The 25,928-nt window shown below is 38.1% G+C and overlaps 1 protein-coding gene across 1 annotated transcript in view; it reads left to right on the top strand.

The window, feature by feature from the left end:
• Positions 1–25,928, top strand: part of LOC121166695 (importin-11-like) — a 125,307-nt gene that overhangs the window by 73,304 nt on the left and 26,075 nt on the right. Inside the window, exons 21-26 of the mRNA XM_040995939.1 lie at positions 1,582–1,697; positions 9,607–9,683; positions 15,490–15,569; positions 16,140–16,220; positions 23,035–23,130; positions 23,897–24,010. Of these exons, the coding sequence (XP_040851873.1) occupies positions 1,582–1,697; positions 9,607–9,683; positions 15,490–15,569; positions 16,140–16,220; positions 23,035–23,130; positions 23,897–24,010 (564 nt within the window). The remainder of the gene's footprint in view (positions 1–1,581; positions 1,698–9,606; positions 9,684–15,489; positions 15,570–16,139; positions 16,221–23,034; positions 23,131–23,896; positions 24,011–25,928) is intronic.

The following is a 25,928-nucleotide window of genomic DNA, read 5'->3' on the forward strand; positions in this document are numbered from 1 at the left end:
ATTCTTTCTTTTTTGACTCCATATAAGTCATCTACATAGAGTGAAATTTAATTGAATTTTAAGGCTCGTTTATACTGTTTTATTAAGTAATGGCATTTTATTAGTTTCGTTCCTTTGGCAAATTTTTTAATAAGGTCTTTCAAGGGATTTTCAGTTACAGAAAAGTTCACAATTGTACCTGACATATTTAAGGAAAATGTTCATGTAGTTGCTTTTAACTGTGTATGCCACACTGACAAAGATTGAACTGAAACATAAATACTGTAACATCTTGTGGCAGTTGGCGAAAGGCGCAAAGTTTGTTAGAATTAATAATCTTTAAATTTATTGTCAAGCATGATGACTTTAGTTACTATTGTAAATAATAATGTATTATACACTTAAATAGTATGTTGGACTCTTTTTTTTTTTAAGATTTATCCATTGTTATTGGAAAGTCAGGTATATAGAGATGAGAGACAGAGAGGAACAGCTTCCATCAGCTGACTCACTGACTCACAGATGGCCGCAATGGCTGGAGCTGAGCCAATCCTAAGCCAGGAGCCTGGAGCTTCCTCCTGGTCTCCCATGCGGGTGCAGGGTCCCAAGACTTTGGGACGTCTTTGACTGCTTTCTCAGACCACAAACGGAGAGCTGGATGGGAATTGGGCCCACCAGGGTATGAACCAGCACCCATATGGGAACCTGGCGCATACAAGGGGAGAACTTTAGCTACCAGGCTGCTGCTCTGGGTCCTGGACTCCTAAATAATAATAATGCTATTATACTGTTAAGAAGATTTCAATAGGGGAATAAGCATTTATAACACTTTCATTTTCTTTATTGACATAGGAGTTATTTCTAAGTGAGACAGTATTTATTTGATAGTTTATTCAGTTTCTCTTCTGTGTTTATTACACAGTAATAATTCTATGGTTTAGAAATTGATGCTTTAGTCCTTCTTTGCTTCCAGAAGTAAGTAATGTGATGTCTTTAGTCAGTGAAAAAATAAACCCCTCCATAGATCTTCTTTCCAGAATATTTTTCAATACTTGATTTCTGTTATTTACTTATCTCTAGAAACATTTTAATGCATTTGTCCACATTTACATGAATGTACATCCTTTTAAAAACTTGTGCACACCTATAATTTTGAAATTGGTTATCATTTTTGATGTTCTTTTTTCATCCCATGCCAAATCTTGAGTCATGACCATAAAACATGAAACATGTGCTCCACATTGTGTTTGCTGTGGAACAATTTGGTGCATGCATTTTGTTTTAATTTCTGTGGTGAGAGTGTTCATAGCCATGGTTGACACTCTAATCACAGGGAGAGGAAAACAAAGTGTTTATTCTAATAGTGTACAGAATTTCTTAAAACGAACCAAAACTTTTTTTTAATGGGTGTTCGGCATTTAAATAGAACTAAGACAATTAAGTGTTTCCTCATTGTAATTGTAGTTTTACTAGTGCTTATATTTTTAATGTGTTGCTTTTAAGGCTTTTAACCTAATGGGTAATGTTTGGGTGGCAGATCTGGGGCCCTTGAACTCTATCCTAAGTATATATTGACATGCTGAATATTTATGCTTCCTCCAGGGATTAGGTGCAGACAGCAAGAACGTATACCCTTTCCTGCTGCCCGTTATTCAGCTGAGTACGGATGTTTCCCAGCCTCCACATGTGTATCTTCTGGAAGATGGTTTAGAATTATGGTAAGAGGATGTAGCTGAGCCCATGGATCTTACTTTTTTTTTCTCGGTGTTTTTCTTCTCAGTTGTCAATAAGGAAGAGGTCATAATCAGGGCTTTAAGCAAAACTGTTAACATCTGTTTACCTAATCTGGAAATCAAGCGGCTCCTCTTGCGGCACCTCTTATTGAATGTTGTCATGTAGTCAACATGGCTAAAGTTCAGATAGGAATTGACTTGTATTTCATCTCCTGGAATTTCCCATAAAAAATGAAAATCTTCAAGTTTAAAATTGACATTAACGTTTTCAGGCATGTAATGAATTATATTTGACACTTTTACTACTTTCTGTGTCACGCACTGAGACAATGTGTGTTTCCTTTAGTCCCAAATGCTGGTGTTACCTTATAGTTCTTTTTTTTTTAAGATTTATTTTATTTTTATTGGAAAGGCAGATATACAGAGAGGAGGAGAGACAGAGAGGAAGATCTTCCGTCCGATGATTCACTCCCCAAGTGAGCGCAATGGCTGGTGCTGTGCCGATCCGGAGCCAGGAGCCAGGAACTTCCTCCAGGTCTCTTATGTGGGTGCAAGGTCCCAAGGCTTTGGGCCGTCCTCGACTGCTTTCCCAGGCCACAAGCAGGGAGCTGGATGGGAAGTGGAGCTGTCGGGATTAGAACCGGCAACCATATGGGATCCAGGCGCTTGAAAGGCGAGGACTTTAACCATTATGCATTGCGTCGGGCCCGCCCTATAGTCTTTTGTTTTAATTATTTCTGCTCTTTTGAATTTTCTTTAATGTTTTATTAACTTTTGTTGGGGAGGCAGATTTACATAGAGGTAGAAAGATCTTCCATCTGCTGTTTCATTCCCCACATGAGCTGATCTGAATCCAGGAGCTTTTTCTGAGTTTCCCACATGTGTGAATTAAACTAGTGCACAGGTGAAATGCTGGAGTTTGTGAGTGGAGGATTAGCCTGTTGAGTCATCAGGCTGCCACCTTAGACTTAGACTTTCTCTTTCTTTTTTTTTTTTTTTTGCTGCTATGTAGATTCTAGTGTTCAAAGGTTTTTTTTAAAAAGATCATCCACCTTCACTAGCACTCTGTTCCTGTGCACTTCAGTGAATGTTGTGTGTGAGAGACTGTCCTAGAAAATCCTTTTAGTCTGTTAAGCTCATCCTACTGCTGGCAATAGCTTTCTCTAGAAACGGTCTTCCAAATTATACATTAGCATTCAAAAATTGTAGTATATAAATTAACTTCAGATATTAAAGAAAAAGTAAATCACAGTAATCAGTGATAGAGAAAATAGTATATATTTCTCTGTGTGTATCTTCTTGTGCCTTTATTTTTTTCTTCCCACTCTTTCTTTTTGCTTAAATGTCTGTGAATTAGCAGTATTGATTCTTTGCAATTCTTTCATGCAAATTATGAATTAATGTATGTCTTAGAATAATGAATGAACAATGTTTTTGAAAACTTAACTAAGAAACCTATTAATGAGTAGTTTGGGTTACTCATATTCTTTTTGAGATTAGAATATTGGACCCTAGTGGTATCTAGATGATTTCATTGTAAACTAGTTCCATGTTGCTAAGATTTTGGTGGTAGGCCTTTGCTCTAACAGTAAATATGTTTGAGGTTTCCACATTCCAAATTGGGGTGCTTGGCATTGTGTTCAGGCTGATTCCGGCTACTTTCTGATGTGCAGGCTGAAAGGCGGCAGGTGGTAGTTGACGTGGTTGGGGCCGTGCCACGTGTGTGTTAAATGTGCATGGAGTTCTCCTTTCCCTGCTTCAGCCTGCTGAGTCTGGCTCTTGTGTGTATTTAGAGGATGAACCCGTAACTTGGAGATTGAGCTCTGTCTTTCTCTTTGTCTGTTTCTCCCTTTCAAATAAACTAAATTTGAAAACATCAAACATTCTTAAATATCACAAGTTAGAGTACTATTTCTGCATTTTTAAAAATTAGGGCTTATGGCTCATCCTTGGAATCCTGTCTAGAATTGAAAATACTAGTTGTCCCATGGCACTAAGTCTGTAATTTGAATAACCTGTCCATCTTTATTTATCTGCCAAAGTCGGCAAATAGTTCCTACTTCCTGTGGTTGTTCCTTTTTTGGAGTTGATAGTCTCTTTCTTTTAGGCTTTCCTTTTTTCTGTGTTTCTGTGTTCTTTATCTGAAATGGAGAATGACAGGAAGGGGGACAGTTCTTCCATCAGTTTGTTCATTTCCAGAATGCCCTCAACAAACAGGGCTAGGTCAGCCCGATGTTAGGAGCCCAGAATTCTGTCTGACTTTCCTATGTGGGTGTCTGGAACTCATACTGGGCCACTTCTGTGCTGCCTCTCCGTTGCCTTAGCAGGAAGCTCACCCGAAGTGCCAAACAGCTTGGACTCAGTCCTGCCACTCTGGCGTGGGTGCAGGCCTTAAGACTGGTGGCTTAGCTTATTCTGTGTCATTTTGTGTCTTTCTCGATAAAGGTGTTCTTGTATGTAACTTTGCTTTTTAAAAGTTATTCTTGGGCCCGGCGCAGTGGCGCAAGTGGTTAAAGGTCCTCGCCTTGCACGCCCGGGATCCCATATGGGCGCCGGTTCTAATCCCGGCAGCCCCACTTCCCTTCCAGCTCCCTGCCTGTGGCCTGGGAAGGCAGTCGAGGACGGCCCAAAGCTTTGGGAACCTGCACCCGCGTGGGAGACCCGGAAGAGGCTCCTGGCTTCTGATCGGCATAGTATCGGCCCCGTTGCGCTCACTTGGGGAGTGAATCATCGGACGGAAGATCTTCCTCTCTGTCTCTCCTCTCTGTATATCCACCTTTCCAATGAAAAAATAATAAAAATAAATCTTAAAAAAAAAAAAGTTATTCTTACATTGAGAGAGAGGACGGGTGAGAGAGCACGTATGTGCAGGAGAAGTTGAGAGTTGCATCCATAGGTGGGGGATCTGGGATAAAACCAGGACCTGGGAGCTCAGGCCCATTGTGCCCTCTGGGGGCAGGAACTGTCTTTGCTGCTTCCCCGGCCCGTGGGAGCAGGAAATTGGAGTTAGGAGTTGGAGCAGGGTCTTCAGTGGAGGGATTCTGTTATGGGGAGGCCTGTAGCTTAACCGTGAGGCTAAAGGCCAGTGCCCGCTCTTATATTTATGGTAAAGAATAGTATTTTTACTTTGTTTGGTTCTCTTTTTTTCCCTTTCCTCATTTTGACTAGTTTAATTTGAAGTTAACAGACTTGGTCATTTTATTTTACATAGTTTTTTTCCTTCTGTTGAGTAGCCTGATTTCTGTTGTGAAAGCTAGTAGAGTGACAACCTGAATAGCCTTCTAAGTCTGGGGAAGCCACAGGCTTAGGGAAGAATCTTGATCTGGACACATTGCGGAGGGCTCTGCTGTTGTGATTGTTAATGGCTTTTTTGTGTTCATTACCGTGCCTGTAACAGTAGTGTAGTATCTGCTTAAGCCAGTGTTTGTCCTGACTCCTGGCTCCCATTCCCTTGTCCTGTACATAACTGTTTGATTCTGAGAATTCTCTTATTAGTTCTTGTTCATTTGCTCTCACATCATGTGTATTCATCTTGCCTAAGTACCACATGGAAACTTGCAGGAGAACTAAATTGGGTTGATTCTATTGCAGAGAACTGGAATCTTTATGATGAATTATTATGTCTATTACTTTTGTAGGATTATCTATATCATAAAATATTAACTTTTTGTACATATGGTTTTTATATATTGATATGTTTAACAACCTTACTAAATTCTTAATAACTTGAATAATTTGTCAGTAAATTCTTTCTCCCTCTTTTTTCTATACTATATTTCTTTTGTGAATACAAACTATTGAACTTTGTCCTCTTGGCGCTCAGATTTTGTTGTTGTTAAGATTTTGTTTATTTTTGTTGGAAAGGCAGAGCTACAGAGAAGGAAGGAGAAAAGAGGGAGGTCTTTGGCCTATGATTCAGTCCCCAAATAGCCTCAACAGCTGCAGTTGGGTCTGTATGAACCCCATATGCAGTCCTAGTGTGTGCAAGGCGAGTCATCGCACCAGGCCCCAGGTTTTTTTTAACCGAAGTGCTTCATTCCCTCCCCTTTATTTCTGCTATGGTGACTGCCATGTTTTTTCTCTAATTTGGGGGGTTTGTAACAAATAGCCATCCATGTATGAGGGATCTTCTAAAAGCATATTAGGAGAACCTCTGTATGAGTTTGAGAAATTGTTTTAAATCAAAAATAAACTTTTAATTCCATTTTCTTTTTCTTTTTCCTTCTTTCTGTTTAATATTATTATTTATCATTTTATGATACAGTTCCATAGGCCTTGGGTTTTCACTTCCCTTCCAAGCTCCCTCTCCCCACTCACTGAGTTCCCTTGTATTATTACTGTAGTATAGTTCTTCATAAACAGTCATATGTCCATCATGGTGGACATGGACAATGGCAGAGTCAGGCATCCTATTGTCAAGATAGAGTAAACAGTTTCATTGGGAGTCCGACTTTGATCTGAAAGTAGAGATACATACTGCATTGTATCCTCACATCTGGACATGATAGTCTCCAGTACACAGTTACTACACATCTCCTTAAATGAAAAGCCACAGAACAAAATAAGCAACAGGAAGAAAAATAAGAAATTTACAATTCCATGAAGTTAAATTACATGCTGGTAGATATGAGTCTCCATTACACAGTTACTATACATCCCCTTAAATGAAAAGCCACAAAACAAAATCAACAACAGGAAGAAAAGAAGAAATTAAAAATGCCATGAAGTTAAATAACATGCTACTGAATGACTAATATGTCCAGATGAAAAAAATTAAGAACCTTCTTGAAGAAAATGATGCTACTGTATGATCTGTGAATCAGTGAAGAATTTAATGAGAAAGTGTTTTGAAGAGATGAAACTAAAAAAAAAAAAAAAATCAAAATCCATGAGATATAGTTTCCGCTGATCTTTGTTGGTGAAATGTGTCTCCTGTAGGCAACAAATAGATGGGTTTTGTTTTTAAATTCAGTCTACTAATCTATGATATTTGATTGATGGATTTCAGTCATTTATATTCAGGGTTCATATGAATGGGGGGTAATTTAGTCCTGTCATTTTAGCAGTGGTTTATTAATTGATTCAATCTTCCTGTTCTTATTTTACTGGGATGTTCTTCACATTTGCCTTTGGTTTTGGTGGGTGCTATTTCTCTTTTTCTGTCAAGACAAAATCTTTAAGTATCCTTTGTAGGGCAGGTATGGAAGAGGCATATTCCTTTAATTTTTTTTTTACTGTGGGCTGACAGTTTTTTGCTTTTAGAATTTGGAATATGTCACTCCATTCTTTTTTGGCCTGTCAAGTTTCCTGTGAGAAAGCTGTCATTCTTTTATATGTCAATTGATTTTTTTCACGTGAGCATTTAAGGATCTTTTCCTTATCTTCAATTGAAGAGAGCTTGATTATTATATGTAGGGATGAAGATTGCTTTTGGTCAAGCCTGTTGGGAGTTCTGTGTCCCTACTGAATGTTGTGTCCCAATTCTTCTCTAGAATAGGGAAATTTTCCCTTATTATTTCATTAAATACGCTTGTAAGCCCAGCTTCTCTTTCTGCATCTTCTGGGACTCCCATAACTCTTATATTTGGCCTAATGTCGTTCAATTCTTGAATACTTTTTTTAGCTTGGCCCAGCTCTGCTTCCAGCTTTTTGTTTGTTTCCTTCTGGTGACAGGAAATATCTTCCAATTCTGAAATTGTTTCTTCTGTTTCCTTCATTTTATTTTGAAGACTCTCCACTGTGATTTTAGTTTGTTCCACTGTATTCTTCATTTCTGATATATCAGCTTTCATTTGATTCATTTCTAATGTGACATATGCCTAAATTCTGTGAACTCGTGCATTATTTACTTCTCATTGTTGATGAAAGTTTTATAACAAGTGTTTGAGTTCTATATCCCACATTTTCTTGATGTCTTCCTTAGTGAACTCTGCGGCTGGCAAAGGGGTTTGCTCCTTTCCAGGGAAGTCTTCGGTAATATTCATTGTGCCTTTGTCTCTTCTTTTGGTCTTGACCATTGTACTTCTAGTTATGAGATTCTTCTCCTTGGGGCAGGTTTCTAAGCTGTGTCACCCACAGGTCTACAGTTTGATTTTACTTATTGTGATTGGTACATGGCTCTTTGTTTGCAGTCACTTGTGCTACTCCCTCCAGCAAGTTCCAGGTCTGGGTTCTTATGTTAGACTTCCACCATGGTCTCCATAGCCCCAGCTCCTGGCTCTCCACCTCCCATGGTAGTGCTGAGGCTGCACTGTTGTCTGTACAACTTTTCTCCCACTTCTGTTTGGAGCAGGTCCCAGGATTAGGGGACCACCAGGTGTCCTATATAGCTAGGTTATTGGTGGTGGTGATCATGCCGAAATCTGTTGACTGATAGGTTTGAGGGCAATACGGACCTATTTTGACCTGTACAGTGCTCTAGTCATTACTATTTTCTCTGTGGGACCAGTGCAATGCACTGAGCTGAGTGAGTTCACTCCCAGCTCAGTACATGTGCAGCTCACTGTTTTTTATTCCTGCAGTCTTAAAGCTTTTTTCACTCTGTACAAAATGGTGCCTGATGTACCACTACTAAAGTTCTTGATCTGCTAGCCATCAGGTCTGAGGGCTATCCAGACCTATCTTTGGTGGAACCTGTAGGATGTCATATTGTTGCAGTTCACTGAGCCAGAAATGAGTTCACTCCCAGCTCAGTGCATGTACAGTCCTGTCCCATAGTCTTTGTCTCCTTATACAAAATGATGCCCAATTCAGCTCTATGGGGCAGACTGGTGTGTGAAATCCACCCTGTTCCCATACTGTCCATCTGGGACTTGCTTCTCTGTCTGCTCCTGGTCAAGTGAAGCAGACCAGCAGGACAGGCAGTTCTTTGGGTTTACCTCCTGAGCTTCCAGTGAACGTCCCTTCCCACCTTGTTGCTGGTAGAGTTCTGGCTGCCAGTGTAGTTCAGATCACCACTCACTGAATGCCACTGGGGTATCAGTCACTGCAACACCACACTGTTGTGTCTGCTGCTTTCCTGTGTCTGTCAGTCTCCAGGTGCCCCTCTGCTGCTGTTCTGTCTTCTCCTGTTTCCTAGAATGTGTCCTCTCTGCCTTACACTGGCTAATGTTCTCCATCTGTTTAAACATGTCCTTACCCTATTTTGCTATCTTGATTCTCATTTTCTGTTAAGTCTTTGAAGTCATGTCATGCTTTTAAAGAATTTATTTACTTATGATTCGTAGTGTACTAAATGCCTATTTATGCAACATAAAATGTTTTATTAACTAGCTCATTGGGTTTCTCATTGGAAGGACATGCAAGAATTTGTGCCAGAAGGATATATATAGATTTATATTTAAGATTTATTCATTTTTTTGGTAAGGCAGATGAGATTTGCAGAAAAAAGGAGAGACAGAGAGATCTTTCATCTACTGAGTCACTCCCCAAGTGGCTGTATTGGCTGGAACTGAGCTGGTCTGAAGCCAGGTGCCAGGATTTTCTCTGGGTCTCCCACACAGATGCAGTGTCCCAAGGCTTTAGACCATCCTTTGCTGCTTTGCTCCCCTCCCCCCCCCCAAAAGGGAGCTGGATGGGAAGTGGACCAGCTGAGGCGTGAACTGGCACCCATATAGGATGCAGACTCTTGCAAGGTGGAGGATTACCTGTTGATCTGTTGCACTGACCTCTGGGAGAATATATATGAAGAAAATAAATATTCCAACCTAGTTCTTAATCTTTTCGGACAATCATGCCTTTAATATATTATTATTTTATTATTTAAATACTTTTGTTTATGGTTTCTATCTGAAGTATATTTACTATTTGTATAAAAAGCTCACAAAATTTATTTTGGAGCATTAATGAGTGTTGGACATGGAAAAAGATTTACTTATCTGTCTTTTCTTCTTAGGTTAGTAACATTGGAAAACAGTCCATGTATTACACCAGAGTTGCTTCGTATATTTCAGAATATGTCACCGCTTCTTGGTATGTGTCAAAACAATAACTTACTAATATATCTTTTGGGACATTATAGGCAACTTTAAAATTATACCTTCCTCTTTTGTTGAAGACTCTTATCCTTACATGAATAGCTTTTTAGTAATTTCTAGCGTTTGCTTTCTAAACAGCTTCTTATTAATGAATGAACATTAAATTATAGCATATTATGAAAAACAGCAACAAGAACAAAAAATACATTCCTAGGAAAATAATGATAAATTAAACTTCCATTTTGGTTTGGTAAAATTCCTGTGTTTGATAGGAGCTCTATAAACTAATTATAAAACAAAATTAAATATCTGCTTTCATATATGCTTGTTTCCTCATGCTTCTGTGTTAAAGCAGTTCTGTGCTTATAAATCACAGTGAGCTTTGTATAAGTGTTTGTTTTACTATCGAACCATCCTAATGAAATCCTAAGAAATTACCTGTGTTGTATTACATTACTTATTAAGTAACTATAAAATTATGAAACTTAATGTTTTCGTTTTGTTAAATTTTATTTATGTATTTGAAACACACACACACACACACACACACACACACACACACACACACACACACACACACACACACACACAATCTCCTGTCTGCCCGTTTGCTGCCTCACTGGCTATAGGTGGTGGGGCTGAGCCGGGCTGATGCCTGGAGGCTGATCTCCCTTCTGGGTGTCAGGGGCCTCAGAACTTGCGCTGTTTTCTGCTGCTTTCTCCGGTGCATTAGTGTGGAGGTGGTTTGGAGAGGAGCAGCTTGGGCTTGAACTGATGCTGCTCTGGGATGCTGGTGACATTGGCAGCTTCCTAACTCGCTGTGCCACAATGCCAGCCTTCTCAATATTTTCTAAGCAATAATTTTGGAACATGTGGCCAGAAATGTGGATGTTGTTCTAGGACAGGTCCTTACTTCTTTTAATCTTGAATACAGTCTAATTGGAATCTTTACAATTTTAATAATTGTTAATAATAAGGTAGTACATATTGTGTAGCATTTTCAGGTATGTAATAACTTGAAATATCCTAATATTGTTTATGAAATTGTTCTGTGTCAGAGTTGTTAGTGCAGGTTCATACCTACACTCATTGTGTTTGTAAGAAGTATGTACAGTGCCTTTTACTAGCCCTTTGAGTCTCTTTCAGTTTGAATAAATGACTCTGTTTTGCTTGTTTATTCATAAAGTGTATTGTAAAAATTATTTAAGTTTTTTCTATCCAGGGATACCATTCTTCAAGACTCAGCCATGAAGCAACTTTAATTCCTTCATTAGAACTGTGGGTATACTGACTAGTTCCATGTTGTTGTGAGAGCACTTTCAGCTCAGAACTCCTAGGGGAGTTATCCTAGGCACTGTTATCATGGCGCTGTCTGCAGGCTTTTTGTCTGAGAACTTAGTTGTGCTGAGAAATGTTATCAGAGACAGAAGTACCACTGCAATCTAATGACATATTAAGAAAGTAGGCTCATGGTTTGAGAATATCAGCAAATGTGGACTAAAACACCATTGTAACTGATAAACGTTTTCTCTCCTCATTTGTTGGATGACCATGGTGGCGAGATAATGTGATTAGTCCTTCACGTTTTCTCTGAATTTTTTTGTTCCTCTACCCCATTTCTCAGAATCAGGTGAGATCTTAAATAATAACCAAGAAAAACATTTGTTTTCCAATAAAGAGACATTTGTTACTTATTTTATTGCCTGTTGTAAGAGGGAGAAATTCCCAGTGATGAAGTCAAGGAAGTTACCCATTTTGGCCTATTAGAAAAAGCTTTGTCTGTTTCTCAGTCATCATGGAGGATGAGAATAGGAAATGAATACCATTTTCAATTCATTTGTGTTCTGGTGAAGACTTTTTTGATACTGCTCTAAATTGAAACTTGTACTCAGTGCCATTCTGGTAACCCACATGTTTCTTTCTGTTTGACCTAAGAATGGAAACTTCAACCAGACTTAAACTTTGTTGTGAACAGGATTCAGCAGCTGTCACATATGGGTGACTTTCCATAGTGATCACACATTCCCTTTTTACTCACATCTTATTCAGCATGTGGGGCCTCTACAATTTACAGTTCCCTTCAAGTAATGAATGAGGGGATCAGTATCATTAAATGTAACAGCAAAACAAATAGGGCTTATTACTACATGCCAAATATTCTCAGTATGTAGCAGTCTTTATTAGTTATTAAGAATTATGTATCAACTCCAACTTTACTGTGACTGTTTGGTGCTGTTTTTTACTGTTGCTTTCAGTGAGTGTCCTTGTATAGTTTTACCATAGAACCCTTTGTAGTTGATGCATAATTCGCTTACTGGCACAGCTACTACTGTTATCACATTACTGCTACTTTAAAACATAGATTAATCCAACCATTAACGGAATATAAAGATTTTACAAATTTTGTCTTTTATGAAATATATCAATAAATATGAAATAGACTATTGAACTATTTATTTCCTATTTTTATCTGTTTAAACAGTTATATGTAGTCTGTTGTGTGCATTGTGGTGTATGTGTTATCAGTGATATGAAGTTCTGCTTATAACTTACATCTGCATGTTTAATATAGCTTGGCATCAGCACTGCCTTCCTTTGAAATGTTTCTTCATTTGAAAGGTGGCGTGGCAACAGGAAAGAGGGAGAGACAGGCAGGCAGGCAGACAGGGAGAGAGATCTTCTGTCCGCTAGTTCACTCCCCAGATGGCCGCAACAGCTGGGGCTGAAGCCAGGAACCTGGAATTGCTTCTGGGTCTCCCACGTGGGTGGCAGGGGTCCCAATACTTGGACTATCTTCTGCTGCTTTCCCAGGCCCCAGCATTGCCCTTTTTCCTTCCTCCCTCTCTCCCTCCCTCCCTCACTTTTCTTTTATAAGCATTCGCTTGAGTATTACACAGCTAATTGTTAGTGCTTAACAAGTAGCTTGCTAAGCACTTTTTGGCCTATTTCAGATACGTTTCAAAATTTACTTTTGCAAACAATATTTTCATTAGGGAGTGAAGTGCTGAATAACTCTAGAATTACAGATCCAATTAAGATCTAAAAAGATAACAAAGCAATTTTAAAAGCTTCTTTATGAATGTAGATTAAATAAACACTCAGTTTTTCTCTCAGAACATTCTTATTGGAGCATTGATTTTTTTTAACCAATTTAATGTAGATTATTGGTATTATTTATTTCTAAGCAGTGATAAAGCTTCTGGCAAGAAGTTTCACACTTTAATTTGAAATCCATAGCACCAGCATCCTTTACACTGTTAAGATATAAAAGTTAATGATAAAATATGTTAATTAAGTATGAATAAATTCAGAGTTAAATAATGCTTTATATTCTTTTTAAAAAAAATTTAAGTAGATTGTGTGAAATTTTAAGTAGAACCAAAGGCTATAACTGAAAGTTTTGTTAATTAGTTTAATAACCTGTTTTTTTTTTGTTTAAATCTTACAGTATTAACTTACTTTGTATTTTCATTACTTAAATATTTCGCTGGCTCTTATTTATTATTATGAGGGCCAAATGAATGTCTGTTGAATGGTAAACATTCTCTTCAGTAACTTCCTAATTTGGAAGGAAGTTTGGTTTACTTAGCTTCATGATAATATAGGCTATCTTAAGCATTGTAGGCTTTGCACTTTATTGGAATTGGAAACAACAACAACAAAAAAAGAATCGCTTTTTTCTAAAGATAAAGCTGAGGCAGATTTTTGGTGTAGTGCTAGACGTTGCTTGTAGAGCCCTTGAGGGCCATTGGAGAGCCTGATTGGGATCCCAGCTCTGCTTCTGCTGAAGCTTCCTGCTACAGTGTACTGTGGGAAGCAGCATAAGGTGGCTCAGGTCACTGGGCCTTTGCCGCGCGTGTTGGAGACCAGAAAGAATTTTAGCTTCCTAGTTTTGGCCTGGCCCAGCCACAGTGGTGAAGTAGGAGTGAAGCCATGGACAGAAGATCTCTTTTGGTCAGTTTCTATTTCTGCCTCTCGAGTAAAATGAAAATAAATAAATAAACATAAAAATTATATAAGAATAAGGAGTTATAAGAGCATAACCCAATACTTGATGGATTACAGTTTTATTTCAGAACTGTTGAACAGCATGAAAAGAAAAGCCCCCCCCCACCCCCAGCTTCTAAATCAGGGTTTTTCAGTCTTAGCTCCGTTGGCTTGCTTAGCTAAGGAGTCTGTGTTGTAGGGTGCTCAGTAGTTTGCCTAGTTCTGCCTGTTATCACAGTAGTAACAACCAGAGCTGTTTTCACTTTGCCAGATGTCCTAAAGAGGGCAACGTTGTGCCCAATTAAGTATCATGGACCTAAACTGCAAAATTTCTGAAATAAATATAAACCTCTTTCTTTATTGAAATAAATAATAATTCCTGTATTAGGTCTATATAATACTTTTCCTTAGAATCTAAATAGAAGCTCATAGATGTAATGAAAAATGCCTAGTACTTTTAAGATAGATAATTCATTTTAGAGATATTTTAATATAAATATTTGGTAATTGTTAACAATAACATGTGAAGAACACCTAATAAAAGTTGTTCTGGCAGTAATGGAGGCATGGAAAGCAGTATAAAATGACAGAATTGTCCTGGTTATTTGTATGGATTGAGTCAGGAACACATTTTTAAAATGTGTAAGGAAAGATAGGCTCAATGATTTATGAAGTCAGGCCTTCGTAAATGCTGTGTATTCCAACGTAGATGCTGATCAGCTTTTAGTTTTCAGTGATTTGGTGGTTGCGTGTCCTGACACGTGTGGCCTGAAGCCATTCTCAGTTCTCCTTTAAGTGTCACAGTGGTTCCCAAATGTTTGCCCTTCAGTATTGTCCTGTAAGAAATATGCACAAGTTCTGGTTAGACTAGACTTTCTCCTTGATGAGAAAAACCTTGATTTTTTTCCCTGTAAGAACAATTTTCTGCACTATAAAGGCCTCCTTTATTGTGAGATTTTTATCTTGTATTGTAAAAGAATAGTTGAATGATTATGGATTTACTTAATATTTTATTAGCATAGTAGTAAGCTGGACATTCCCTGTTTTTTCCCTGTGCTCATGTTTTTAAGCTAGTGATCAAATATTCAAGTATAGGATTTTGAGCTAGTAAAAGATTGTTATTCTTTTGTACAAATAGTAGAAGGTCTTCTCACTTTTGTCATGATACGAGTTAAATTATAACTCAATGGTTGAGGCAGTATTTTTCCAAAAATAAAGTTTTTGTAAGAAAATGTGTAGAATTTCTAAAATATTTTCAGTTAAAACATAATAGGATTTAGATTTAGATTATATTTTGATTTACATAATTATGTGTATACAGTCTGCATATTATTATATTCTGTTTATGTGAGGTTTTATAGGGAGGCAGACTTGAACAAATTCTGACTTTTGACAGTATCTAAGCATGATAGAATTTTCTGGTAAGTAAGGTAGCATATTCAGTCCTTCAGCAGGAATGCACATGCAATAAAATGATCCAGTGGCATGGTTCCCATGATAACACCAAACCTTTAGTTTAAAATGAATGGTTGAGTGTGTTTCTTTTTTAAGGGAAATCAGAGAAACTTGAATTATTTTTTTCTGAGTTGTTTTAACTTGTGAAAAATGAGATAGTCTTACTGTGGGTTGATTCTAGTTTTTAGATGGGTATTTATAGATCCTGGTAGTCTGGAGTAGTGTGAGACAAGATTTGTGAAGAAGAATATATGTATTAAATAAAAAAGGATCAGTATTAAGTAAAAATGGGCTTCTTTAGACTAATTTTTAAACAGCAGATTAATTTGCTTCTCTTGGGGAATTTGTTGATTTGGCAGAACTAAGTTCAGAAAATCTCAGAACCTGCTTTAAGATCATCAATGGTTATATCTTTTTATCATCAACAGAATTTTTGCAGGTATGTTGGAGTCATTTTTGTGTTTCTAAGAAATTATGTAGTTACCATTTACACTGTTACTAATTTGAAATTACAAATGCCTTTTCAATTTAAGATTGGTTTGTTGGGTTAAGGATGGTGAAGCAGCATTCAGTGAGTGTGATGCATGCAGTCCCATTGTAATTCAATGTAGATAATGTACTACATAGATCAGTGTATCATTATAGTCCTGTCAGATCAGTCTCAGATCAGCGATATCTGTTTCTGATGCTCTCCTGTACCTAACTTTTCCAAAGGTAAAGGTCTTTCTGAAGCTGCCCTTTCCTTGTTAAAATCCCCCCAGTTGGCTTATGGACAGCAAAAGCACATGTTGGATCAAGAGACTGCTCTTTCCCGTAAAAGTTGGCTTCTTCTTGAAATGAATGCTTTCCTCTTACCACACACATACAAAATTTTAATTGAAACTGGTTGCCCTTAGCCCTCCAGTGTGTTGTTCTCATGTAGATTACATGGAGCCCTAAGTTGAATTTTGTGTCTTCTTGATACTGCAGTTACATTCTTATGTATGCACTGATTTTTATTGAATTTCAGACATACGCAGTAGGTCTGTGTCAGTCTTTCTGTGACTTGTTAAAGGAAATTACTACAGAAGGTCAAGTTCAAGTGCTCAAGGTACGGTCATCTTTATGAATGGATATGTTTGTGAGTATTTTGTTGACTTTTGTGAAACTTGACATTTTACTGATGTGTGAATGTCTGTAAGAAGAGTTGACATAATTCTCTATGGGATTTTTTTTAATACTAGTACTTCTGGACCAGGAGTCTGAAGTGAAATATATACACAGATCAAAGGGTGGTTCCAGTTTCTGTCATGATCCAAGCTGATTGGGATGTCTGCCTGTTTTGAAACCTTACTTTGTATAGCAAGAATTTAAAATGTTTCAGAATAAATTGTCTAAAGACTGCTAACATTTGATACTGCTTGACTCTTCAGTTGGTATCCTGCTTTGGGACACAAATTTTCACTTAATAATATGGTAGCTTCATTTTGAGTTGATTATTTAGGTTAAAACATGGAGTTTGTTGGGGTTGTGGATAGCTAACAGTTAATAGACTCTAAATTGTTTATTATTTTTGTCTGATAACCTATACAGTATAGTTTAGAGTTCTTCATGTCATTTTAGACACCACCTCTTCCATAACGTAATATAAGTATCGGCTAAGATATTCCTAATTTTTAAATTCTGACCAGGCAAATGTTACCATAATACAGTAGCATTTATGATGTGAAAACTGCGGCACTGTGATAGATCGTAGTACTGCCTTTGTACCAGTGAGGTAGTTGCTCCCAGAGGTGCAGGTGCATCAGAAAAGCAAGTGAGCTAGGTAATGTTTGTAGCAGCAGACTCAAGTGTAGTTCGAAGACTGTAGGTAAAAGTTGGTACAATAGCAGTCTTTCTTCATACTACGCACTGTGACAATTGTTATGTGTGCAAGAAAGAGTAATCTTCAGTCTGACCTAATTTTTTTCTGTTAAAATATTTAACGTTTTGTTCTTCACAAACGCTCTGTGCACACATGCAGATGTAAAGCTCTGGAAGTCCGTGTAAATAATATGTGGTTAATGGACTTTTACATTGGTTACCTTCAGTTTAATATTTATTGATCATCAGCCATGCATCCTGTGAGTCAGGGTCAGGAAAGCTTTTCTGTTAAGGACCAACTAACAAATATTTGGGACTCTGGGGCATCGCATGTTTGTCTTAACTCTTAAAACCTGCTGTTAACAGTATGCATACAGTTGTCATTGATCTGTCAACGAATGAATGTGGCTGTGTCTTCATAGTACTTGATTTATGATACCATCCAGTGAGTCAGGTTTAGTTCATGGGTCTGGTTTGCTTTCTGCTCTATTGGTATTCATTGCTTTCTTCTATTGCATATCTGTGATAGGAAAGCCACATTCTTCTACTCCAAAGTAATTCTGTCTCTTGGAAGGAGGAAGTATGTAACGAACCTAGCTAGTGTGGCATAAACAGTGGCCTGGGCTTAGTAGCATCTCAAAACTTCCTGGTTAGTTTTTTCTAAATGTGAGTTGGGCATAATCTGTAAAAATGTTCCAAGGATGATTTTCATGAGCATTTCACATGGGAGCCGCTGTCAACTCTGCTTATGCTGCCTCTGGCAGTGTCTAAGTGGGCATCTAACCCAGCATTTGGAAGAACACTCTTTTGTTTGTTTGTTTATTTATTTATTTATTTGTTTTTAGAAAAGGAAGTTGAGATGTACGCTGAGTCTTGAATGTTGAGAAGAGGTTAGGTTTCTCACATGAAATGCAGTGTTTGTGTTTGCTGATTCTGGTAACCCTGGGAAGGAGAATCAGGCCGGTAGTGTGAAATACTGTAACTTCAACAACTTCTTGGTTTCCATTCCAGCTTCCTGCTAGTGCATCCGGGAAGCAGCAGGTGACTCGGGTTTGGGTCTCCCAGGGGAAAGACTGGGATTCAGCCCTAGGCTCCTGGCTTCAGCCTGGCCTAGCCCTTGCTATGACAGCAGGCATTTGGGGAGTGAGCCAACAGATGGAATCAATTGATTGATCAATCTTTCAACTGTTTTTATGTGGGGTTGAAGAAATGAGCATTATTCATCTCAGTGTCTTAGATGGATTATGTCCTATTAATGTAGCAACAATATATTAAAGTAGAATTTTTAAGAGCGTGCTTATAATTTAGAAAGGTACTTATTTCTGGAGTTGAAATAAGAATAGTTTTGGTTAATTTTCATTTTCTGGGAAAGGGTGTTTAGCACCTTTTTTTTTTTTTTAGCATTCTAGTTTTGTTTTGAATTTGATTCACAAGAGAAATTTAAACCAAAATAATATGCTAATCCAAAAAGCCGTTAAATCGAGTGAGACTATAACAAGTGTTACCATTGGATTTTGTAGGCTGCTTAGTTTCTCTCAGGAATTTGCAGGAGGATGAGAATATAAAATAAGCATATGGACTGTGAGGGGCTTGAATCAGGCAGCTGTGGGTCACGCTGAGACCCTGGGTATTCGGGCCTGGTGCTACTGCCACTTCACTGTCAGTACCCACTCCTACTGATTTCTAAGTATTTTCCAAGCTTCAAAGCTTACAAGTAACAGTAGTCAGACCTTAATAAAATGCTTTTGTCGTTTAAAAAAATTACATTTATGCCTTTATCAAAATGACATTTGGCAGCGTGTGTGTGTGTGTGTGTGTTGAGGACTTGATGTCTCACACTATCTCAGCTTCATCTTTTGCTTTGTTCTTTGGAGGTGGAGAAGATAACAAGGGATTGACCCTTTGGACGTAATTCTGACCATTCCAGAAAAAGTGATTGGCAGTGTGTGAGTGATCGAAACGAGAGGAGATTGCTACGTCTTTGTCTTTGTGGATTTTTTCCTCTGTGTGTGTGTTTTTAGAATTTCTCTCCTATGCTGGTATAAATGTTTCTGTTATGTAAAGTTTAGTAAATCTGTGCCTTGTTCTGTGAATATTTACATATGAGCTGTTTATATAGGAAAAGGATCCTAAATTTTTTTTTTAAGATTTATTTATTTATTATAAAGTCAGATATACAGAGAGGAGGAGAGACAGAAAGGAAGATCTTCCATCCGATGGTTCACTCCCCAAGTGAGCGCAACGGCCGATGCTGTGCCGATCCGAAGCCAGGATCCAGGAGCTTCTTCCAGGTCTCCCACGCGGGTGCAGGGTCCTAAAGCTTTGGGCCGTCCTCGACTGCTTTCTCAGGCCACAAGCAGGGAGCTGCATGGGAAGTGGAGCTGCCGGGATTAGAACCGGCGCCCATATGGGATCCCGGGGTAGTTTCAAGGCGAGGACTTTTTAGCCGCTAGGCTATGCCGCTGGGCCCATGAATTTCATTTTATCTGCCTTAGTTATATGTAATTTTTTTGGTTGAATGATTCAATAAAAATAATTTACTGAAATATAAAGTATTTGTGATGTTTGATACAAGTTATAAATTAAGCCAATTTCTTTATAGTTTGCACAGGCAGATTATCACTAGGATATAAATGAATACTGCAGATAAAAATTGGAGATATGTGTTTAATAAATTTTTGTGAATAATTCTATAGCTAAGTCTGCATATGTGGTTTGAAATCTCAGAAGAAAGATTTTATTAGTAAATGAAAAATAGCTTTCAAAGATAAAGTGTTTTTATTTAATGAAATATCTGAAAACTGTGGTGCTTTTAATGTCTTTGGTGAAGACTCTCATAATTATCCAAATTTTAATTTCCTGTTCTCAGAACTTAAGTATGGTTATGATAATAGTTTTTATGATAGCTCATTGTTTCAGTTTTGACATTTCTTAGGTACTGTTTCTTAATATAGTGTGCTATATAAAATTTTAAATATATCTTTGACTCATTGATAATAGTATGGCAAGGCACTTTTTGTTCTGTGAGGCAGACAAGTACATTGTTAGGAAGCTTGGATAGAGGGGCCACTCTGCCTCCTCTAGGAGCAAATGATTAGAGCAGAAATGGGCTTTATTATGTTCTGTGACTTGGAATGACTTATCTAGATGGATATAATTATGTTCTAAAAATACATTTAAATTCTCAACATAGATGGGAACACATGGACATGTCAGTTTCAAAATTCTTTCTGTCATGGCCATAGCAAGCATTTTTTTTTAACTTTCAAAAAATGATTTTTTTTACTTAATTTTTATTTGAAAGGTGGAGTCTGAAAGAGAAGGAAATAGATACTCAGAGACAGACAGCAATACCAGGGGCTGCAGTTGGGGCTTGTTGACTAAGTCACCATCCGGGAGGCCCATGTTCCGCTTTGAGTTCTGGCTCCTCTAGTTTCTGATCTTAGCTCCGTGGTAATGTGCTTGGGATGCAATAGATGATGGCTGACATATTGAGTTCCTGTCACCCGAGTGGGAGGCCTGGATGGAGCTCCTGGCTCCCGCTCAGCTCTAGCCTGACCTGGTCCTGGCTGTTGTGGGCATTTGGGAAGTGAGCCAGTGTGTGGACATAATGTCTTTCAAATAAGTAAATCTTAAAAGATAGATGTTAATATTTTCATTTTCTGTGTCTGTTTCTAAGTACCAAACATAATATCTATTTAATTCTGACATAAACATGATACTGGGAATATTTGCCCTCTTTTGAGCATATGAGAAATCACATCGCGGGGAGATAAGTCTCTTCCAAGATCACCTGGCTAGTTAGTGCTGGAAGGATGACATAAACATAGATGTGTTCTGACAAGGATTCAGGCTTTTAGCCACATCGGGTGCAGTAAAGACCTCAGGTGGGAAAATTAATTGCTAAGTGCAGAGAAGTCTGTGTTTTCCAGAGGGATTTTAGAAACACATTGTGTGGCAAGTGTATTCAGAAGTCAGATGAGTGAAAGTTAAGGTGCTAAAGTTGTGTTTCTAAGAAACAGCAAATACTGCTAGAAAGTGATTGGCAACTGATGTTTGGAGGTGCCAAACATATGTAACCGTACGTTGGAGTACTATCTCTATATGCAGCTTTAAAGTGATTTCAGTAACTAAGTAAGAAGGAATGGAAGAAGAAAGCCGTCTAGTGGTAAGGGAAAGGGCGGGCTTAGATCTTTGAGGATGCGCTGCTGCATTTAGTCAGTTTAGATCTTGGAGATTTGTACAGTTCTTATATTTAAAAAAAAATAGTTGTTAGTGTATGGTACAGTGATTAAGATTCTGCTTGAGGGCCTGGAGCCATGGCTCGGTGGCCAAATCCCCACCTTGCAAATAAATGCCTGGCTCCCATTTGAGTGCTTCATGTCCTGGCTGCTCCACTTCTCCCCCAGCTCCCTGCTTATGGCCTGGGAAAGCAGAAGAGATCGGCCCAGTGCCTTGGGACCCTGCACCCTCGTGGGAGACACGGACACTGATGACATGTTCATTGACAAATCTGCCATGTTTATCTTTCCTCACAGATATATTTTTATTGAAATTCAAGTTTGTTGGATTCATGTTTAATTCTACTTTTAAAAAATTTCATTGATTTTAGTCTGTAGGTGAAATTTCGCCCCTACAGTAAAATTTTAACATTTCTTAATATGAATATTGCCTTTGGATGTTGATTTCACTTCTTGCTCAAAATTGAATGTTGTTATTTGTGCACCTCGTAGTTATTTGCAAAGTAGTTATTTCTTAGCTTGAAGAGGTTTCAAAAGGCATGGGGATGTTTCTAATCGCCCATGATCTTTAGAGGGTCTCATTTGCACATAACGAACAGACACTGGAAATGCTGAAATCCTCTGTGTATGGAATAGTGGTACCTAGTAAAGGCTGGTGTCACCCAGAAGCCCAGTCGTAGATCTGGACAAAGGTATGCAAATCATCAGAGAAGCCGACCTGCACTGGTGCGGGACGTGTCCACAGCCCTGCTGGCTGGAGTCTCCCTACCTCTCAAACTGTTGGCCTGGAAGCCTGTTGACCTGCAGCTCTTGACCTTTCTCCCTAAAAAGTCAAACAAAAACAAAAACTTAGCCTTTACAGGAATTTTGTGCTTGCTTATGTTCTTACAGAAGAAACATCGTATAAGAGTAATTTTGGGGGCAGGTGTTGAATGCTGAATCAGTGCCTCGGTTTGCATATGCCTTCCCTTCAGTTCCAGCCTTCTGCAGACCCTGCAGGCAGACATTGATAGCTCAACTGCTTGGGAACTCCTGCCTGTGTGGGAAACCTGAGTTGAGATCCCGGATCCTGACTCAGGCGTGGCTTAGCTCTGGCTCTTGTGGGCATTGTTAGAGGTAACCAGAGAGATGGGGCATTCTTTTCTGTTTTCTGTCTCTTGTCTCTCTGTCTTTCAAATAAAAATGGAAGTATATATATTTTTTCTAATACAAGCTTTCATGTATGTTAATACAACAAATAATCCATATAACTAAAATAGGGTGATTTATACTTAAATATGCTGTAAATATGCCAAAATCCTTTTCTCCAGTTTCATAATGAAATTAAGTGTAGATTTGTTTGAGGGCAATGAGAAATGTCCACAGCTTTCTTTTTTGTTATTAACAGTAAATAATTTAAAAATACCTTTTGCTTTTTTTTTTTTGTGCAATTGCAACATTCTCTAATAGTTGCTTAAAGTTCAAGTTAGTTGTTTAAAGTAATACAGTTCTTATATTGACAGTGTGATACCTTAAGTTGTCACAATGTGATTATAGCTCTAAATTCTACACTTTCTATCAGCGTGCAGTTTTTTTTAGTGTTTTGTCTTGTAAACTATGTGTAGTACCTGAATACTGCATTATGTATGTATGGGGTTTGAAAAACCTCATGGCCAATGAAATTAGAAGTTAATATACATTTCTCAACTTTTTAAGAGCCTCCTCATATTCTCAGGTTTGATGTCTAATATTTAGTGTAGTAAATTTTTTTTTTTGCCTGTGATTTCCATGAAGCTGACTTGGTAGTATTGAATGTTACCAATTTCTCTTTCTGATTTTTAGGTTGTGGAAAATGCTCTTAAAGTGAACCCAGTGTTAGGCCCGCAAATGTTTCAACCAATTTTACCCTGTGTTTTCAGGGGTATCCTAGAAGGGGAGGTAAGATTTCTCTTAAATAATATAGTGTTGGACTCCAGAGTTCTCATTCTAATTATTATGCTTCAACAAGCCATTTGATATATATTTTTTAAATTATAAAGTGTAAAAGTAAAGAGGGTCTTATCATTTCAAAATTAAGTAAATTTTCAGGAGAGTTACGCATCTTTGCCTTTTCTTTCTCCACTCAGGACATTGTTGACTTTCTTTGGCATTTTATCTTTATCACGTGTGGAGTGTGTACCCACTCACAGTGATTTGAGGTGGAGCAATGGCTTACGGCTTAATTTCAGTGCTTAACTCTTGTGACTAGCGGGGGAGAATTAGTGCTAATGTTGAAGGTACTGTTCATAGAAAGATTTTTTCCCCATAATAAGCAGTATCTACAGATATCTGAAGGCCTCTCATAGTGTTACAGAATGAATGTGTGAAATCACTGCTCTAATTTCACTTCTAAATGGATGTATTCCTATATATTAGGAATATTTAAAATAATTTACTTTTGATGAATATTTCTTTCTCTATTATATATATATGATGCAAATGTAATTCAGGTCTGTGTATTTAGTACATATGATCTTATTGTAATACATATTTGGTTAACTAATTAGGATTTGGGCATTGATGCCGGTTCATTCTGATGGGAAGCAGTTTGAAGGAAAATATTATTATAGCTTTGGTGATCATTGCAGTATTGGTGATTGTTTATAATAGTTTTATAATCTGTACTGTAACATCATGTAACAGTTGCTATGTGTTGGTTGCTCAGAGGTATCCTGTGGTGATGTCCACGTATCTTGGTGTTATGGGTCGAGTCCTGCTACAAAATACTAGTTTCTTTTCTTCACTGCTCAATGAGATGGCACAAAAATTTAATCAGGAGGTAAGAATCAGCTAATTTTAAGGAGTTCTTTACCTGAATATAGATTTGTGAGAGACTGATGAAGTAATGAATCCTTGCAAAAATTTTTTGTAATGTTCAAAATGTTATATTGATTTTTAATAACTTGTTATGCTCATAATGTGGGTTAGAAGAATGAAAAGAAAATGTGTAAAAAGCAAATGAAACTCTCAGAGCTTACTCTTGCCCAGAATAGATAATTTTATTCTACATAGTCATCAATACAATATGATTTATGCTCGCTGTTTCTTGTTAATGGTACATAATTTGATATAGAGATAGTTCTAATCTTGTACCCTTTTTGTTGTCTTCTTTTAATGAACTTATTTTAATGCCATAGATTGAGAGATTTTTCCTAATAATTGTGGAAAAATTTCAGAGAAAGTTTATTAGATACTGAAATAATGGATAAGTTTTAAACATTCTTAAGTGAGTTGATAACTGGAGACTATTTCTATGATCAGATAAGATTGTTTCAATTTATTGACATTGATTTGTAAGCTGAAGTAGATGAAATATATTTAATATTTCTGGAATAAGGAAATTGTGAAATCTTCAGATATGTTATTGAAAGAAATAGGTAAAGTGGTTAAGTCCTCGCCTAGCACGCCCGGGATCCCATATGGGCGTTCTAATTGCTCCCTGCCTGTGGCCTGGAAAGCAGTCGAGGACGGCCCAAAGCTTTGGGAACCTGCACCCGCGTGGGAGACCCGGAAGAGGCTCCTGGCTTCGGATCGGCATAGTATCGGCCCGTTGCGGCTCACTTGGGGAGTGAATCATCGGACGGAAGATCTTCCTCTCTGTCCCCCCTCTCTGTATATCCGCCTTTCCAATAAAAAAAAAAAAAAAAAAAAAAAAATAGAAAGAAATAGGTAATTTAAGGAAATTGAGTGTAAGAAAGTAAACATTTTAGAATATATGCAGCTAACATTAGACTAATCTTATAGGGGATCCCAGGCTTGTTTGATGGATAGGAGAGAATTCCATTAGCTTATTGATTTTTTAAAATATGTTTTTAAAGATTAGTTTTTATTAGGAAGTCAGACATACAGAGAGGAGGAGAAACAGCGAGGAAGATCTTCCATCCATTGATTCATTCCGTAAGTGACTGCAGTAGCTGGAGCTGAGCTAATCCAAAGCCAGGAACCAGAAGCCTCCTCTGGCTTTCCCGCATGGGTTATTATCCCAAGGCTTTGGGCCATCCTCAAGTTCTTTCCCAGGCCACAAGCAGGGAGCTGGATGGGGAGTGGGGAGCAGGGCTGCTGAGACCAGAACTGGTGCCTATATGGGATCCTGGTGCATTCAAGGCAAAGACTTTAGCTGCTAGGTCACTGCACTGGGCCCCTAGCTTATTAATTTTAACTGGTGAGATAATGTTGAAGAAAAGTTTAGTAGGGGCGCAACTAGTTAGGCCGTGTTTCCCATTCACGTTAATGCGAGCTGTGTCGAAAGTGGGGTAGCCGACAGCTGAAGCTTATCCGTACTGGATGCTGGGATGCCACCACTGCTTATCACTTACTATTATTTTTTAAGGATTTGTTTATTTTTAATTGAAAAGTCATATACACAGAGAGGAGGAGAGACAAAGAAGAACATATTCCATGCTCCGATTCACTCTTCAGGTGGCAGCAATGGCTGGAGCTGAGCCAAGCCAGGAGCCAGGAATCTCCTCCAGGTCTTCCATGCAGGTGCAAGGTCCCAAGGCTTTGGGCCATCCTCGACTGCTTTCCCAGGCCACAAGCAGGGAGCTGGATGGGAAGTGGGACTGCACGGACTAGAAGTGGTGCCCATATGGGATCTCGGTGCCTGCAAGGCAACTTTAGCCGCTAGGCTACCGTTCTGGGCCCCACTTACTATTTTTTTAAAGCTTAGTATAGCAAAACACTAGAACCAGTCTTCG

The sequence above is a fragment of the Ochotona curzoniae genome, unplaced genomic scaffold, assembly GCF_017591425.1.
Source record: "Ochotona curzoniae isolate NIBS_2020 unplaced genomic scaffold, NIBS_Ocur_1.0 patch206, whole genome shotgun sequence".
In the NCBI taxonomy this organism is placed as follows: domain Eukaryota; kingdom Metazoa; phylum Chordata; class Mammalia; order Lagomorpha; family Ochotonidae; genus Ochotona; species Ochotona curzoniae.